At 46.6% G+C, this 20555-nt stretch overlaps 1 protein-coding gene across 1 annotated transcript in view; it reads left to right on the top strand.

Annotated features, from left to right (window-relative positions):
• Positions 1 to 20555, top strand: part of LOC115124083 (actin remodeling regulator NHS-like) — a 102465-nt gene that overhangs the window by 20417 nt on the left and 61493 nt on the right. Inside the window, 1 exon segment of the mRNA XM_065009457.1 lies at positions 15718 to 15870. Coding sequence (XP_064865529.1) covers positions 15718 to 15870 — 153 coding nt within the window.

The following is a 20555-nucleotide window of genomic DNA, read 5'->3' as shown; positions in this document are numbered from 1 at the left end:
CTACACAGTATTTATTGCAGACTACTACAGTATTTATTGCAGACTACTACAGTATTTATTGCAGACTACACAGTATTTATTGCAGACTACACAGTATTTATTGCAGACTACTACAGTATTTATTGCAGACTACTACAGTATTTATTGCAGACTACTACAGTATTTATTGCAGACTACTACAGTATTTATTGCAGACTACTACAGTATTTATTGCAGACTACTACAGTATTTATTGCAGACTACTACAGTATTTATTGCAGACTACACAGTATTTATTGCAGACTACTACAGTATTTATTGCAGACTACTACAGTATTTATTGCAGACTACACAGTATTTATTGCAGACTACTACAGTATTTATTGCAGACTACTACAGTATTTATTGCAGACTACACAGTATTTATTGCAGACTACTACAGTATTTATTGCAGACTACTACAGTATTTATTGCAGACTACTACAGTATTTATTGCAGACTACACAGTATTTATTGCAGACTACTACAGTATTTATTGCAGACTACTACAGTATTTATTGCAGACTACACAGTATTTATTGCAGACTACTACAGTATTTATTGCAGACTACTTTTTATTGCAGACTACACAGTATTTATTGCAGACTACTACAGTATTTATTGCAGACTACTACAGTATTTATTGCAGACTACTACAGTATTTTGCAGACTACACAGTATTTATTGCAGACTACACAGTATTTATTGCAGACTACTACAGTATTTATTGCAGACTACACAGTATTTATTGCAGACTACTACAGTATTTATTGCAGACTACTACAGTATTTATTGCAGACTACTACAGTATTTATTGCAGACTACAGTATTTATTGCAGACTACACAGTATTTATTGCAGACTACTACAGTATTTATTGCAGACTACTACAGTATTTATTGCAGACTACTATTTATTGCAGACTACTTATTGCAGACTACACAGTATTTATTGCAGACTACACAGTATTTATTGCAGACTACACAGTATTTATTGCAGACTACACAGTATTTATTGCAGACTACTACAGTATTTATTGCAGACTACTACAGTATTTATTGCAGACTACTACAGTATTTATTGCAGACTACTACAGTATTTATTGCAGACTACTACAGTATTTATTGCAGACTACACAGTATTTATTGCAGACTACACAGTATTTATTGCAGACTACACAGTATTTATTGCAGACTACTACAGTATTTATTGCAGACTACTACAGTATTTATTGCAGACTACACAGTATTTATTGCAGACTACACAGTATTTATTGCAGACTACACAGTATTTAGACTACACAGTATTTATTGCAGACTACACAGTATTTATTGCAGACTACTACAGTATTTATTGTAGACTACACAGTATTTATTGCAGACTACACAGTATTTATTGCAGACTACTACAGTATTTATTGTAGACTACACAGTATTTATTGTAGACTACACAGTATTTATTGCAGACTACACAGTATTTATTGCAGACTACTACAGTATTTATTGCAGACTACACAGTATTTATTGCAGACTACTACAGTATTTATTGCAGACTACACAGTATTTATTGCAGACTACACAGTATTTATTGCAGACTACACAGTATTTATTGCTACTACAGTATTTATTGCAGACTACACAGTATTTATTGCAGACTACACAGTATTTATTGCAGACTACACAGTATTTATTGCAGACTACACAGTATTTATTGCAGACTACACAGTATTTATTGCAGACTACACAGTATTTATTGCAGACTACACAGTATTTATTGCAGACTACACAGTATTTATTGCAGACTACACAGTATTTATTGCAGACTACACAGTATTTATTGCAGACTACACAGTATTTATTGCAGACTACACAGTATTTATTGCAGACTACACAGTATTTATTGCAGACTACACAGTATTTATTGCAGACTACACAGTATTTATTGCAGACTACACAGTATTTATTGCAGACTACACAGTATTTATTGCAGACTACACAGTATTTATTGCAGACTACACAGTATTTATTGCAGACTACACAGTATTTATTGCAGACTACACAGTATTTATTGCAGACTACACAGTATTTATTGCAGACTACTACAGTATTTATTGCAGACTACACAGTATTTATTGCAGACTACACAGTATTTATTGCAGACTACACAGTATTTATTGCAGACTACACAGTATTTATTGCAGACTACACAGTATTTATTGCAGACTACACAGTATTTATTGCAGACTACACAGTATTTATTGCAGACTACTACAGTATTTATTGCAGACTACTACAGTATTTATTGCAGACTACTACAGTATTTATTGCAGACTACTACAGCAGACTACACAGTATTTATTGCAGACTACTACAGTATTTATTGCAGACTACTACAGTATTTATTGCAGACTACTACAGTATTTATTGCAGACTACACAGTATTTATTGCAGACTACTACAGTATTTATTGCAGACTACTACAGTATTTATTGCAGACTACACAGTATTTATTGCAGACTACACAGTATTTATTGCAGACTACTACAGTATTTATTGCAGACTACTACAGTATTTATTGCAGACTACACAGTATTTATTGCAGACTACACAGTATTTATTGCAGACTACTACAGTATTTATTGCAGACTACACAGTATTTATTGCAGACTACACAGTATTTATTGCAGACTACACAGTATTTATTGCAGACTACACAGTATTTATTGCAGACTACACAGTATTTATTGCAGACTACTACAGTATTTATTGCAGACTACTACAGTATTTATTGCAGACTACTACAGTATTTATTGCAGACTACACAGTATTTATTGCAGACTACTGCAGACTACACAGTATTTATTGCAGACTACACAGTATTTATTGCAGACTACACAGTATTTATTGCAGACTACTACAGTATTTATTGCAGACTACTACACAGTATTTATTGCAGACTACACAGTATTTATTGCAGACTACACAGTATTTAGACTTATTTATTGCACTACTACAGTACTACAGTATTTATTGCAGACTACACAGTATTTATTGCAGACTACTACAGTATTTATTGCAGACTATTTATTGCAGACTACTACAGTATTTATTGCAGACTACTACAGTATTTATTGCAGACTACACAGTATTTATTGCAGACTACACAGTATTTATTGCAGACTACACAGTATTTATTGCAGACTACACAGTATTTATTGCAGACTACACAGTATTTATTGCAGACTACTACAGTATTTATTGCAGACTACACAGTATTTATTGCAGACTACTACAGTATTTATTGCAGACTACACAGTATTTATTGCAGACTACACAGTATTTATTGCAGACTACACAGTATTTATTGCAGACTACACAGTATTTATTGCAGACTACTACAGTATTTATTGCAGACTACTACAGTATTTATTGCAGACTACACAGTATTTATTGCAGACTACACAGTATTTATTGCAGACTACACAGTATTTATTGCAGACTACACAGTATTTATTGCAGACTACTACAGTATTTATTGTAGACTACACAGTATTTATTGCAGACTACACAGTATTTATTGCAGACTACTACAGTATTTATTGCAGACTACACAGTATTTATTGCAGACTACACAGTATTTATTGCAGACTACACAGTATTTATTGCAGACTACTACAGTATTTATTGCAGACTACTACAGTATTTATTGCAGACTACTACAGTATTTATTGCAGACTACACAGTTTTATTGCAGACTACTACAGTATTTATTGTAGACTACACAGTATTTATTGCAGACTACACAGTATTTATTGCAGACTACACAGTATTTATTGCAGACTACACAGTATTTATTGCAGACTATTTATTGCAGACTACACAGTATTTATTGCAGACTACACAGTATTTATTGTAGACTACACAGTATTTATTGCAGACTACACAGTATTTATTTGCAGACTACACAGTATTTATTGCAGACTACACAGTATTTATTGCAGACTACACAGTATTTATTGCAGACTACACAGTATTTATTGCAGACTACACAGTATTTATTGCAGACTACACAGTATTTATTGCAGACTACACAGTATTTATTGCAGACTACACAGTATTTATTGCAGACTACACAGTATTTATTGCAGACTACTACAGTATTTATTGCAGACTACTACAGTATTTATTGCAGACTACACAGTATTTATTGCAGACTACTACAGTATTTATTGCAGACTACACAGTATTTATTGCAGACTACACAGTATTTATTGTAGACTACACAGTATTTATTGCAGACTACACAGTATTTATTGCAGACTACACAGTATTTATTGCAGACTACACAGTATTTATTGCAGACTACACAGTATTTATTGCAGACTACACAGTATTTATTGCAGACTACACAGTATTTATTGCAGACTACACAGTATTTATTGCAGACTACACAGTATTTTACTGCAGACTACACAGTATTTATTGCAGACTACACAGTATTTATTGCAGACTACACAGTATTTATTGCAGACTACACAGTATTTATTGCAGACTACACAGTATTTATTGCAGACTACACAGTATTTATTGCAGACTACTACAGTATTTATTGTAGCCTAATAAACAAACACATGTATTAATAAAATAATGATTAAAAATATCAAAAATAGATGTTGATTTGGATCCATAACGAATTAATATGGGAATAAATATCACTGATTTACAGAAATATTGGAACAAAGTTGTCTGAAGGCAAACAATTCAGAATCCTCCGATCCTGTAGCCTCCCGACGTCATATCGTGAGGGTTTTTCGTTTTTCTCTGAATAGAAACACCATAATATTAATCAGGCAGCACGCAAGGTGTGACACAACTTAAGGAGGGACCACTGTAGGCTCGCGTCTAGAGTCTGGGTTTCCCTTTCTAGTCCGTGATTGTTTTTAAGCCCTGCCACATCCGACGAGCGTCAGAGCCGGTGTAGTAGGATTAAATCTTAATCCTGTATTGACGCTTTGCTTGTTTGATGGTTCGTCTGAGGGCATAACACCGTCCATATTGGATTTCTATTTGCCATATATTTTTCAACTGTGCTGTGATGTTTCACAGAAGTTATGAACTTTTTATATTCTCATTTGTTTCTACAGTTTTGTAAATGTAATACTTTTAGCCAAAAAGTTCATTTTATTATTGATCAATTTGACTTCAAATCACACAGTATTGCTATTTGCAGAGTTGGCTCAAATAAAATAAAAAGATTTAACCGATCACAATTTTCTTTAACCAATCGGTCTTTAATGCCGACAGACAAGTTCCTTACTGTCTTCCCCTTCCCTTCCCTCCCACTGAAGGCCTGTAGGCTCACCCCCGAAGGCCTGTAGGTTCACCCCCGAAGGCCTGTAGGTTCACCCCCGAAGGCCTGTAGGTTCACCCCCGAAGGCCTGTAGGTTCACCCCCGAAGGCCTGTAGGTTCACCCCCGAAGGCCTGTAGGTTCTCCACTGTACTAACATGTCTATAATAGATCTAAAAGCTGTTAAGATACTGTATTCATGTTTCATGAAAGGAGTGTATATATGTTAGGGTTTAATGCACTGACTGAATGCGGATCATTTTTTATTTTTTTACTTCGCTGGTCTAGGGATGAAATTACACCTAGGCAAGACCAAGTCCTCACTGTCCGACACAGTCAAGTCCGAGACGCTCAATTTATAGGCTCGAGACCGGACTCGATTACTACAACACCGGAATGGAGTCTAGCTCAGATGGATCTCTCTCCAGCTGGGCCAGCTCACCCTGTAGCCCACTCTGTCCTCTCAACCAGGGGAGTCATGCACCCATTATTTTAGTGGAACAAAATATGTGAGGGTGGATGGCGAATTCAGTGTTCAGAAAAACAAACTGCTTTTCCTGCAATGTAGAGCCATAATCATTATACAGATGTACATTTAAAAAAGGTTAGGTTATCCAAGCACACTGTACCTTTCCTGTTCTATTGTCATTTTAATGAGGGTGTCATTCTGACTTGTAAATCACACTTCTTATATTATTATTCTATTATTCTATTATTATATTATACTGCACTAACATGCTTAGGACAATACATCCAAATTACAACACAGCACATGGGCTCATAACCAATGTTTTATATACACACTAGATCAAATGAAATGTAGGACTGCTTTTCTGAGGAGTGCCATTATGGCTGACCGGTGGCCTCCATGGGTAGAATATGGTATCGGCAATCCTGGGTTTCTAGTCGTGCGTTATGATCCAAGGATGTACATCATTGCAGGTAACTGCCAAAATAAAGGACATTCCAATATAAAGTGTCTTTAATAAAGTGTTGGACCACCACGAGCCAGGACCACCACGAGCCAGGACCACCACGAGCCAGAACCACCACGAGCCAGGACCACCACGAGCCAGGACCACCACGAGCCAGGACCACCACGAGCCAGGACCACCACGAGCCAGGATCACCACGAGCCAGGACCACCACGAGCCAGGACCACCACGAGCCAGGACCACCACGAGCCAGGACCACCACGAGCCAGGACCACCACGAGCCAGGACCACCACGAGCCAGGACCACCACGAGCCAGGACCACCACGAGCCAGGACCACCACGAGCCAGGACTCCTTCAATGCGCCTTGGCATAAATTCTACAAGGGTCTGGAACTCTATTGGAGGGATGCGACACGATTCTTCAACACGAAATTCCATCATTTGGTGTTTTGATGAAGGTGGTGGAAAACGCTGTCTCAGGCACCAGTCCAGAATCTCTCATAAGTTATTCAATTGGGTTGAGATCTGTTCTAGCCATGGAAGCCTAAATAATAGGCAACTGGGCATTTTTATACAGTACATGAACCTGAGCATGATGGGATGTTAATTGCTAAATTAACTTAGGAACCAAACCTGTGTGGAATCACCGGCTTTCAATATGATTTGTATCCCTCATTTACTCAAGTGTTTCCTTTATTTTGGCAGTTACCTAAATAATAGCGTCATCACAAATCTCCTGATATTATCATAAGGTGTCAGATTACATTTAAACCAATGGTTAGGGTTACATTGTAATATTGTTCTGCATATCTAAGCAGGACTCTTGTCTGTATCATTGTGACTGGTTGGTTATTTGTTTTAAATAAAATAAATATGCTTCTCTGCTAAAAGCCCAACCTGCCCGCTCCACTGCCCACCCTGTTTGTCCCGTAGCCCACCCTGTTTGTCCCGTAGCCCACCCTGTTTGTCCCGTAGCCCACCCTGTTTGTCCCGTAGCCCACCCTGTTTGTCCCGTAGCCCACCCTGTTTGTCCCGTAGCCCACCCTGTTTGTCCCGTAGCCCACCTGTCCCGTGTGTTTGTCCCCCACCCTGTTTGTCCCGTAGCCCACCCTGTTTGTCCCGTAGCCCACCCTGTTTGTCCCGTAGCCCACCCTGTTTGTCCCGTAGCCCACCCCGTTCCCTCTACTACTAATCTACTGCTTTAGGGATCTGCTGCTGGTGACATACTTCTGTCTATGGTGCCCCTTGGCTCTTCCCAGGCAGGGGGGGTGTATATGGTATTATTCAGTGTTAGCACCACCCCCAGTGCTTCTACATCTTTTGTATTCCAGGACAGTAAACTGACCCTGGCCACCTGTCATATTTGTTGTTATTCAAATATCTGCCTTGTCACGCCCGGCTACACTTAATAAGAAATATAGGTCATCTAAATTGAAGGAGAACCTCTTTCTAATTCTGTGAAATGCAGACTGTGGGGAAACGTCAATGATTCAGAGAAACAAAGCAAACGGCATGTTCTAGACATAAGGGCCAGTCATAATCTACATGGTCCCATTCTGGGTCAAATCCCTGGAATCAGAGGGGATTGAATTCAAACTGAAATCCCTGCCTGGCTTTAATCTGGCTGTGTATACAATAAAACAATAACACCATAGACAATACCTTGGACCAGTTACAATATGTGGTTGATTTCATGGCATCTTAATACCATGACTTTCTACAGATCCTATGTTTTGAAAGTCTTGTACCTGAACTTCATACTCCTGTAGGTGTATAATGTAACCTACTGTATCATCAATACCATAGCATGACCAGAATTATTACAGGAAGCTCAGTAACAGCACTGAGTAAGCATACATTATTCTTCTGGGCTTTTCTTGCTTGCTTAAGTGCGTGCATGACACTTTTCATTTTATATTGCTGTACTTCCAAATCTCTGTAGCAGTAGCGTCAGGCTAGCCTGGTTATATACCGCTCTGTAGCTGTAGCGTCAGGCTAGCCTGGTTATATACAGCTCTGTAGCAGTAGCGTCAGGCTAGCCTGGTTATATACCGCTCTGTAGCTGTAGCGTCAGGCTAGCCTGGTTATATACTGCTCTGTAGCTGTAGCGTCAGGCTAGCCTGGTTATATACAGCTCTGTAGCAGTAGCGTCAGGCTAGCCTGGTTATATACCGCTCTGTAGCTGTAGCGTCAGGCTAGCCTGGTTATATACCGCTCTGTAGCAGTAGCGTCAGGCTAGCCTGGTTATATACCGCTCTGTAGCAGTAGCGTCAGGCTAGCCTGGTTATATACTGCTCTGTAGCAGTAGCGTCAGGCTAGCCTGGTTATATACTGCTCTGTAGCAGTAGCGTCAGGCTAGCCTGGTTATATACTGCTCTGTAGCAGTAGCGTCAGGCTAGCCTGGTTATATACTGCTCTGTAGCAGTAGCGTCAGGCTAGCCTGGTTATATACTGCTCTGTAGCAGTAGCGTCAGGCTAGCCTGGTTATATACTGCTCTGTAGCAGTAGCGTCAGGCTAGCCTGGTTATATACCGCTCTGTAGCAGTAGCGTCAGGCTAGCCTGGTTATATACAGCTCTGTAGCAGTAGCATGGTTCTAAAGCCTAATAACTCATTACATTACATTTAAGTCATTTAGCAGACGCTCTTATCCAGAGCGACTTACAAATTGGTGCGTTCACCTTAAGACATCCAGTGGAACAGCCACTTTACAATAGTGCATCTAAATCTTTTAAGGGGGGTGAGAAGGATTACTTTATCCTATCCTAGGTATTCCTGAAAGAGGTGGGGTTTCAGGTGTCTCCGGAAGGTGGTGATTGACTCCGCTGTCCTGGCGTCGTGAGGGAGTTTGTTCCACCATTGGGGGGCCAGAGCAGCGAACAGTTTTGACTGGGCTGCGCGGGAACTGTACTTCCTCAGTGGTAGGGAGGCGAGCAGGCCAGAGGTGGATGAACGCAGTGCCCTTGTTTGGGTGTAGGGCCTGATCAGAGCCTGGAGGTACTGAGGTGCCGTTCCCCTCACAGCTCCGTGAGGCAAGCACCATGGTCTTGTAGCGGATGCGAGCTTCAACTGGAAGCCAGTGGAGAGAGCGGAGGAGCGGGGTGACGTGAGAGAACTTGGGAAGGTTGAACACCAGACGGGCTGCGGCGTTCTGGATGAGTTGTAGGGGTTTAATGGCAAGGCAGGGAGCCCAGCCAACAGCGAGTTGCAGTAATCCAGACGGGAGATGACAAGTGCCTGGATTAGGACCTGCGCCGCTTCCTGTGTGAGGCAGGGTCGTACTCTGCGGATGTTGTAGAGCATGAACCTACAAGAACGGGCCACCGCCTTGATGTTAGTTGAGAACGACAGGGTGTTGTCCAGGATCACGCCAAGGTTCTTAGCGCTCTGGGAGGAGGACACAATGGAGTTGTCAACCGTGATGGCGAGATCATGGAATGGGCAGTCCTTCCCGGGAGGAAGAGCAGCTCGGTCTTGCCGAGGTTCAGCTTGAGGTGGTGATCCGTCATCCACACTGATATGTCTGCCAGACATGCAGAGATGCGGTCGCCACCTGGTCATCAGAAGGGGAAAGGAGAAGATTAATTGTGTGTCGTCTGCATAGCAATGATAGGAGAGACCATGTGAGGTTATGACAGAGCCAAGTGACTTGGTGTATAGCGAGAATAGGAGAGGGCCTAGAACAGAGCCCTGGGGACGCCAGTGGTGAGAGCGCGTGGTGAGGAGACAGATTCTCGCCACGCCACCTGGTAGGAGCGACCTGTCAGGTAGGACGCAATCCAAGCGTGGGCCGCGCCGGAGATGCCCAACTCGGAGAGGGTGGAGAGGAGGATCTGATGGTTCACAGTATCGAAGGCAGCCGATAGGTCTAGAAGGATGAGAGCAGAGGAGAGAGAGTTAGCTTTAGCAGTGCGGAGGGCCTCCGTGATACAGAGAAGAGCAGTCTCAGTTGAATGACTAGTCTTGAAACCTGACTGATTTGGATCAAGAAGGTCATTCTGAGAGAGATAGCGGGAGAGCTGGCCAAGGACGGCACGTTCGAGAGTTTTGGAGAGAAAAGAAAGAAGGGATACTGGTCTGTAGTTGTTGACATCGGAGGGATCGAGTGTAGGTTTTTCAGAAGGGTGCAACTCTCGCTCTCTTGAAGACAGAAGGGACGTAGCCAGCGGTCAGGGATGAGTTGATGAGCGAGGTGAGGTAAGGGAGAAGGTCTCCGGAAATGGTCTGGAGAAGAGAGGAGGGAATAGGGTCAAGCGGGCAGGTTGTTGGGCGGCCGGCCGTCACAAGACGCGAGATTTCATCTGGAGAGAGAGGGAGAAAGAGGTCAGAGCACAGGGTAGGGCAGTGTGAGCAGAACCAGCGGTGTCGTTTGACTTAGCAAACGAGGATCGGATGTCGTCGACCTTCTTTTCAAAATGGTTGACGAAGTCATCTGCAGAGAGGGAGGAGGGGGAGGGGAGGAGGATTCAGGAGGGAGGAGAAGGTGGCAAAGAGCTTCCTAGGGTTAGAGGCAGATGCTTGGAATTTAGAGTGGTAGAAAGTGGCTTTAGCAGCAGAGACAGAAGAGGAAAATGTAGAGAGGAGGGAGTGAAAGGATGCCAGGTCCGCAGGGAGGCGAGTTTTCCTCCATTTCCGCTCGGCTGCCCGGAGCCCTGTTCTGTGAGCTCGCAATGATTCGTCGAGCCACGGAGCAGGAGGGGAGGACCGAGCCGGCCTGGAGGATAGGGGACATAGAGAATTAAGGGATGCAGAAAGGGAGGAGAGGAGGGTTGAGGAGGCAGAATCAGGAGATAGGTTGGAGAAGGTTTGAGCAGAGGGAAGAGATGATAGGATGGAAGAGGAGAGAGTAGCGGGGGAGAGAGAGCGAAGATTGGGACGGCGCGATACCATCCGAGTAGGGGCAGTGTGGGAAGTGTTGGATGAGAGCGAGAGGGAAAAGGATACAAGGTAGTGGTCGGAGACTTGGAGGGAGTTGCAGTGAGGTTAGTGGAAGAACAGCATCTAGTAAAGATGAGGTCGAGCGTATTGCCTGCCTTGTGAGTAGAGGGGGAAGGTGAGAGGGTGAGGTCAAAAGAGGAGAGGAGTGGAAAGAAGGAGGCAGAGAGGAATGAGTCAAAGGTAGACGTGGGGAGGTTAAAGTCGCCCAGAACTGTGAGAGGTGAGCCGTCCTCAGGAAAGGAGCTTATCAAGGCATCAAGCTCATTGATGAACTCTCCGAGGGAACCTGGAGGGCGATAAATGATAAGGATGTTAAGCTTGAAAGGGCTGGTAACTGTGACAGCATGGAATTCAAAGGAGGCGATAGACAGATGGGTAAGGGGAGAAAGAGAGAATGACCACTCCACTATTGTATGTAGGTTGAGATTGATTCGAGTTACTGTTGGAAACCAGTGGTAGACCAGGTCGTGCGGGTTAGCTGGTAGACCAGGTCGTGCGGGTTAGCTGGTAGACCAGGTCGTGCGGGTTAGCTGGTAGACCAGGTCGTGCGGGTTAGCTGGTAGACCAGGTCGTGCGGGTTAGCTGGTAGACCAGGTCGTGCGGGTTAGCTGGTAGACCAGGTCGTGCGGGTTAGCTGGTAGACCAGGTCGTGCGGGTTAGCTGGTAGACCAGGTCGTGCGGGTTAGCTGGTAGACCAGGTCGTGCGGGTTAGCTGGTAGACTAGGTCGTGTGGGTGTGGGTGCGGGTTAGCTGGTAGACCAGGTCGTGCGGGTTAGCTGGTAGACCAGGTCGTGTGGGCGTGGGTTAGCTGGTAGACCAGGTCGTGTGGGTTAGCTGGTAGACCAGGTCGTGCGGGTTAGCTGGTAGACCAGGTCGTGCGGGTTAGCTGGTGGGTGTGGGTGCGGGTTAGCTGGTAGACCAGGTCGTGCGGGTTAGCTGGTAGACCAGGTCGTGCGGGTTAGCTGGTAGACCAGGTCGTGCGGGTTAGCTGGTAGACCAGGTCGTGCGGGTTAGCTGGTAGACCAGGTCGTGCGGGTTAGCTGGTAGTTGCGGGTTAGCTGGTAGACCAGGTCGTGCGGGTTAGCTGGTAGACCAGGTCGTGCGGGTTAGCTGGTAGACCAGGTCGTGGTGGGGTTAGCTGGTAGACCAGGTCGTGTGGGTTAGCTGGTAGACCAGGTCGTGCGGGTTAGCTGGTAGACTGGTCGTGTGGGTGCGGGACCTGGTAGGTCGTGCGGGTTAGCTGGTAGACTAGGTCGTGGGGTGCGGGTTAGCTGGTAGACCAGGTCGTGCGGGTTAGCTGGTAGACCAGGTCGTGCGGGATAGCTGGTAGACCAGGTCGTGCGGGTTAGCTGGTAGACCAGGTCGTGCGGGTTAGCTGGTAGACCAGGTCGTGCGGGTTAGCTGGTAGACCAGGTCGTGTGGGTGCGGGTTAGCTGGTAGACTAGCTGGTCCAGGTGTGTGGGTTAGCTGGTAGACCAGGTCGTGCGGGTTAGCTGGTAGACTAGGTCGTGTGGGTGTGGGTGCGGGTTAGCTGGTAGACTAGGTCGTGTGGGTGCAGGTCTGGTCGTGTGGGTGCGGGTTAGCTGGTAGACCAGGTCGTGCGGGTTAGCTGGTAGACCAGGTCGTGCGGGTTAGCTGGTAGACCAGGTCGTGCGGGTTAGCTGGTAGACCAGGTCGTGCGGGTTAGCTGGTAGACCAGGTCGTGCGGGTTAGCTGGTAGACTAGGTCGTGGGTGTTAGCTGGTGACCAGGTCGGTTAGCTGGTAGACCAGGTCGTGCGGGTTAGCTGGTAGACTGTGGGTGCGGGTTGGCTGGTAGACTGTCGTGTGGGTGCGGGTTAGCTGGTAGACCAGGTCGTGCGGGTTAGCTGGTAGACCAGGTCGTGCGGGATAGCTGGTAGACCAGGTCGTGCGGGTTAGCTGGTAGACCAGGTCGTGCGGGTTAGCTGGTAGACCAGGTCGTGCGGGTTAGCTGGTAGACCAGGTCGGTTAGCTGGTAGGTTAGGTTAGCTGGTAGACCAGGTCGTGTGGGTGCGGGTTAGCTGGTAGACCAGGTCGTGTGGGTTAGCTGGTAGACCAGGTCGTGTGGGTTAGCTGGTAGACCAGGTCGTGTTAGCTGGTAGACCAGGGTTAGCTGGTAGACCAGGTCGTGCGGGTTAGCTGGTAGACCAGGTCGTGCGGGTTAGCTGGTAGACCAGGTCGTGCGGGTTAGCTGGTAGACCAGGTCGTGCGGGTTAGCTGGTAGACCAGGTCGTGCGGGTTAGCTGGTAGACCAGGTCGTGCGGGTTAGCTGGTAGACTAGGTCGTGTGGGTGCGGGTTAGCTGGTAGACCAGGTCGTGTGGGTGAGGGTTAGCTGGTAGACCAGGTCGTGCGGGTTAGCTGGTAGACTAGGTCGTGTGGGTGCGGGTTAGCTGGTAGACTAGGTCGTGTGGGTGAGGTTAGCTGGTAGACCAGGTCGTGCTGGGTTAGCTGGTAGACCAGGTCGTGCGGGTTAGCTGGTAGACCAGGTCGTGCGGGTTAGCTGGTAGACCAGGTCGTGCGGGTTAGCTGGTAGACCAGGTCGTGCGGGTTAGCTGGTAGACCAGGTCGTGCGGGTTAGCTGGTAGACCAGGTTGCGGGTTAGCTGGTAGACTAGGTCGTGTGGGTGCTGGTAGACCAGGTGCGGGTTAGCTGGTAGACCAGGTCGTGTGGGTTAGCTGGTAGACCAGGTCGTGCGGGTTAGCTGGTAGACCAGGTCGTGCGGGTTAGCTGGTAGACCAGGTCGTGCGGGTTAGCTGGTAGACCAGGTCGTGCGGGTTAGCTGGGTGCGGGTTAGCTGGTAGACTAGGTCGTGTGGGTGCGGGTTAGCTGGTAGACCAGGTCGTGCGGGTTAGCTGGTAGACTAGGTCGTGTGGGTGCGGGTTAGCTGGTAGACCAGGTCGTGCGGGTTAGCTGGTAGACCAGGTCGTGCGGGATAGCTGGTAGACCAGGTCGTGCGGGTTAGCTGGTAGACCAGGTCGTGCGGGTTAGCTGGTAGACCAGGTCGTGCGGGTTAGCTGGTAGACCAGGTCGTGTGGGTGCGGGTTAGCTGGTAGACTAGGTCGTGTGGGTGCGGGTTAGCTGGTAGACCAGGTCGTGTGGGTTAGCTGGTAGACCAGGTCGTGCGGGTTAGCTGGTAGACTAGGTCGTGTGGGTGTGGGTGCGGGTTAGCTGGTAGACTAGGTCGTGTGGGTGCGGGTTAGCTGGTAGACTAGGTCGTGTGGGTGCGGGTTAGCTGGTAGACCAGGTCGTGCGGGTTAGCTGGTAGACCAGGTCGTGCGGGTTAGCTGGTAGACCAGGTCGTGCGGGTTAGCTGGTAGACCAGGTCGTGCGGGTTAGCTGGTAGACCAGGTCGTGCGGGTTAGCTGGTAGACTAGGTCGTGTGGGTGCGGGTTAGCTGGTAGACCAGGTCGTGCGGGTTAGCTGGTAGACTAGGTCGTGTGGGTGCGGGTTAGCTGGTAGACTAGGTCGTGTGGGTGCGGGTTAGCTGGTAGACCAGGTCGTGCGGGTTAGCTGGTAGACCAGGTCGTGCGGGATAGCTGGTAGACCAGGTCGTGCGGGTTAGCTGGTAGACCAGGTCGTGCGGGTTAGCTGGTAGACCAGGTCGTGCGGGTTAGCTGGTAGACCAGGTCGTGTGGGTGCGGGTTAGCTGGTAGACTAGGTCGTGTGGGTGCGGGTTAGCTGGTAGACCAGGTCGTGTGGGTTAGCTGGTAGACCAGGTCGTGTGGGTTAGCTGGTAGACCAGGTCGTGTGGGTGCGGGTTAGCTGGTAGACCAGGTCGTGCGGGTTAGCTGGTAGACCAGGTCGTGCGGGTTAGCTGGTAGACCAGGTCGTGCGGGTTAGCTGGTAGACCAGGTCGTGCGGGTTAGCTGGTAGACCAGGTCGTGCGGGTTAGCTGGTAGACCAGGTCGTGCGGGTTAGCTGGTAGACTAGGTCGTGTGGGTGCGGGTTAGCTGGTAGACCAGGTCGTGTGGGTGCGGGTTAGCTGGTAGACCAGGTCGTGTGGGTGCGGGTTAGCTGGTAGACTAGGTCGTGTGGGTGCGGGTTAGCTGGTAGACTAGGTCGTGTGGGTGAGGGTTAGCTGGTAGACCAGGTCGTGCGGGTTAGCTGGTAGACCAGGTCGTGCGGGTTAGCTGGTAGACCAGGTCGTGCGGGTTAGCTGGTAGACCAGGTCGTGCGGGTTAGCTGGTAGACCAGGTCGTGCGGGTTAGCTGGTAGACCAGGTCGTGCGGGTTAGCTGGTAGACCAGGTCGTGCCACACAGAATTATTATTTTTCTCTGGTAGTCCTTATGTTCACAGAACTCATGGAGCGTTTCACCTCATTGGTTTCACACAGATCATTCGGAACCCTGCTCTGCCTAAACACCACCCATTCTCCTGTTCTCATGCATCTCTCTGCCCCCCCTCTCCACTCCCCTCCACTCCCCCCACTCTGCCCCTCCACTCCCCCCCCACTCCACAGCGGTATCAGACCTGGATGTAGAGTGTAAGTTATCAGACCACTACGTGTCTCCATGGCTCCTCCAGAGGAATGTGTTCCTGCCCTCCACCAGACCACCATGTCTCCAGGAGCTGCACCGCACCGCACAGCAGGGCCTCAGGGCCAGCCATAGAGGTACATGCACGCACCCACACACAATAACAGCACTAGCACGCACCCGGACACACGATAACAGCACTAGCACGCACCCGGACACACGATAACAGCACTAGCACGCACCCGCACACACGATAACAGCACTAGCACGCACCCGCACACACGATAACAGCACTAGCACGCACCCGCACACACGATAACCGCACACACGATAACAGCACTAGCACGCACACACGATAACCGCACTAGCACGCACCCGCACACACGATAACAGCACTAGCACGCACCCGCACACACGATAACAGCACTAGCACGCACACACGATAACAGCACTAGCACGCACACACGATAACAGCACTAGCACGCACACACGATAACAGCACTAGCACGCACACACGATAACAGCACTAGCACGCACACGGACACACGATAACAGCACTAGCACGCACCCGGACACACGATAACAGCACTAGCACGCACCCGGACACACGATAACAGCACTAGCACGCACCCGGACACACGATAACAGCACTAGCACGCACCCGGACACACGATAACAGCACTAGCACGCACCCGGACACACGATAACAGCACTAGCACGCACCCGGACACACGATAACAGCACTAGCACGCACACACGATAACAGCACTAGCACGCACACACGATAACAGCACTAGCACGCACACACGATAACAGCACTTGCACGCACCCGCACACACGATAACAGCACTAGCACGCACCCGGACACACGATAACAGCACTAGCACGCACCCGGACACACGATAACAGCACTAGCACGCACCCGGACACACGATAACAGCACTAGCACGCACCCGGACACACGATAACAGCACTAGCACGCACCCGGACACACGATAACAGCACTAGCACGCACCCGGACACACGATAACAGCACACACGATAACAGCACTAGCACGCACCCGACACACGATAACAGCACTAGCACGCACCCGATAACAGCACTACACGATAACAGCACTAGCACGCAACCGGACACACGATAACAGCACTAGCACGCAACCGGACACACGATAACAGCACTAGCACGCACACACGATAACAGCACTAGCACGCACACACGATAACAGCATTAGCACGCAACCGGACACACGATAACATCACTAGCACGCACACACGATAACAGCACTAGCACGCACCCAGACACACGATAACAGCACTAGCACGCACCCGCACACACGATAACCGCACTAGCACGCACCCGGACACACGATAACCGCACTAGCACGCACCCGGACACACGATAACAGCACTAGCACGCACCCGGACACACGATAACAGCACTAGCACGCACCCGGACACACGATAACCGCACTAGCACGCACCCGGACACACGATAACAGCACTAGCACGCACCCGGACACACGATAACAGCACTAGCCGGCACCCGCACACACGATAACAGCACTAGCACGCAACCGCACACACGATAACAGCACTAGCACGCACCCGGACACACGATAACAGCACTAGCACGCACACACGATAACAGCACTAGCACGCACACACGATAACAGCACTAGCACGCACCCGGACACACGATAACAGCACTAGCACGCAACCGGACACACGATAACAGCACTAGCACGCAACCGCACACCACGATAACAGCACTAGCACGCACACACGATAACAGCACTAGCACGCACACACGATAACAGCACTAGCACGCACCCGGACACACGATAACAGCACTAGCACGCACCCGGACACACGATAACAGCACTAGCACGCAACCGCACACACGATAACAGCACTAGCACGCACACACGATAACAGCACTAGCACGCACCCGGACACACGATAACAGCACTAGCACGCACCCGGACACACGATAACAGCACTAGCACGCAACCGCACACACGATAACAGCACTAGCACGCACACACGATAACAGCACTAGCACGCACCCGGACACACGATAACAGCACTAGCACGCACCCGGACACACGATAACAGCACTAGCACGCACCCGGACACACGATAACAGCACTAGCACGCACCTGGACAAACGCACACATTGCACAGAAGTTAGGTCTTAAGCAGCAAACATCGTTCAGTCAGTAGCAATTAACCAATCATCTAATATTACATATCTCTCTACGCTCCTCCACTCTACTTTTGTCTGTGAAGTGTATTTTATTTTCAGTGTTTTCGTGCCTGTCGTTTTGCGTCAGGCAGTAAAGGTCTGAACCTTCTGTTTGTAGGAAGTAACATACAAGTGCCATCTAGTGGATCAATAGAAACACCTCACTCAGATATAGTACAGCAGTGACAGTAGGTACAGTAGATATAGTACAGTAGTATGGTGACAGATATAGTACAGCAGTATGGTGACAGTAGATATAGTACAGCAGTATGGTGACAGTAGATATAGTAGTATGGTGACAGTAGATATAGTAGTATGGTGACAGATATAGTACAGTAGTGACAGTAGGTACAGTAGATATAGTACAGTAGTATGGTGACAGATATAGTACAGTATGGTGACAGATATAGTACAGTATGGTGACAGATATAGTACAGTAGTATGGTGACAGATATAGTGCAGCAGTATGGTGACAGTAGATATAGTACAGCAGTGACAGTAGGTACAGTAGATATAGTACAGTAGTATGGTGACAGATATAGTACAGTAGGTACAGTAGATGTAGTACAGTAGTATGGTGACAGATATAGTACAGTATGGTGACAGATATAGTACAGCAGTATGGTGACAGATATAGTACAGCAGTATGGTGACAGATATAGTACAGTATGGTGACAGATATAGTACAGCAGTATGGTGACAGTAGGTACAGTAGATGTAGTATGGTGACAGATATAGTACAGTATGGTGACAGTAGATATAGTATAGTAGTATGGTGACAGTATATATAGTAGTATTGTGACAGTAGATAGTGCAGTAGTATGGTGACAGTAGATATAGTACAGTAGTATGGTGACAGATATAGTGCAGTAGTATGGTGACAGATATAGTGCAGTAGTATGGTGACAGTAGATATAGTGCAGTAGTATGGTGACAGATATAGTGCAGTAGTATGGTGACAGTAGATATAGTGCAGTAGTATGGTGACAGTAGATATAGTGCAGTAGTATGGTGACAGTAGATATAGTGCAGTAGTATGGTGACAGTAGATATAGTGCAGTAGTATGGTGACAGTAGATATAGTGCAGTAGTATGGTGACAGATATAGTACAATAGTACGGTGACAGATATTGTATAGTAGTATGGTGACAGATATTGTATAGTAGTATGGTGACAGATATAGTATAGTAGTATGGTGACAGATATAGTATAGTAGTATGGTGACAGTAGATATAGTACAGTAGATATAGTACAGTAGATATAGTACAGTAGTATGGTGACAGTAGATATAGTACAGTAGTATGGTGACAGTAGATATAGTACAGTAGTATGGTGACAGTAGATATAGTACAGTAGTATGGTGACAGTAGATATAGTACAGTAGTATGGTGACAGTAGATATAGTACAGTAGTATGGTGACAGTAGGTACAGTAGATGTAGTATGGTGACAGTAGGTACAGTAGATGTAGTACAGTAGTGTGGTGACAGTAGGTACAGTAGATATAGTACAGCAGTATGGTGACAGTAGGTACAGTAGATGTAGTAAGGTGACAGATATAGTAGGGTATGGTGACAGTAGATATAGTACAGTAGTATGGTGACAGTAGATATAGTATAGTAGTATGGTGACAGTAGATATAGTATAGTAGTATGGTGACAGTAGATATAGTACAGTAGTATGGTGACCGTAGATATAGTATAGTAGTATGGTGACAGTAGATTTAGTATAGTAGTATGGTGACAGTAGATATAGTACAGTAGTATGGTGACAGTAGATATAGTATAGTAGTATGGTGACAGTAGATATAGTATAGTAGTATGGTGACAGTATATATAGTAGTATGGTGACAGTAGATATAGTACAGTAGTATGGTGACAGATGTAGTACAGTAGTATGGTGACAGTAGATATAGTACAGTAGTATGGTGACAGTATTATGGTGACAGGTATAGTAGTGTGGTGACAGTAGATATAGTACAGTAGTATGGTGACAGTATTATGGTGACAGGTATAGTAGTGTGGTGACAGTATATATAGTACAGTAGTATGGTGACAGATATAGTACAGTAGTACGGTGACAGATATAGTACAATAGTACGGTGACAGATATTGTATAGTAGTATGGTGACAGATATAGTATAGTAGTATGGTGACAGATATAGTATAGTAGTATGGTGACAGTAGATATAGTATAGTAGCATGGTGACAGCAGATATAGTGCAGTAGTATGGTGACAGTAGATATAGTACAGTAGTATGGTGACAGTAGATATAGTACAGTAGCATGGTGATAGTAGATATAGTACAGTAGTATGGTGACAGTAGATATAGTAGTATGGTGACAGTAGATATAGTACAGTAGTATGGTGACAGTAGATATAGTACAGTAGTATGGTGACAGTAGATTTAGTATAGTAGTATGGTGACAGTAGATATAGTACAGTAGTATGGTGACAGTAGATATAGTACAGTAGTATGGTGACAGTAGATATAGTACAGTAGTATGGTGACAGTAGATATAGTACAGTAGTATGGTGACAGTAGATATAGTGCAGTAGTATGGTGACAGTAGAT

Source organism: Oncorhynchus nerka, linkage group LG25, assembly GCF_034236695.1.
Source record: "Oncorhynchus nerka isolate Pitt River linkage group LG25, Oner_Uvic_2.0, whole genome shotgun sequence".
NCBI lineage: Eukaryota > Metazoa > Chordata > Actinopteri > Salmoniformes > Salmonidae > Oncorhynchus > Oncorhynchus nerka.
Note: the sequence above shows the minus strand (reverse complement) of the source record. Positions and strands in the feature narration are given on the sequence as shown.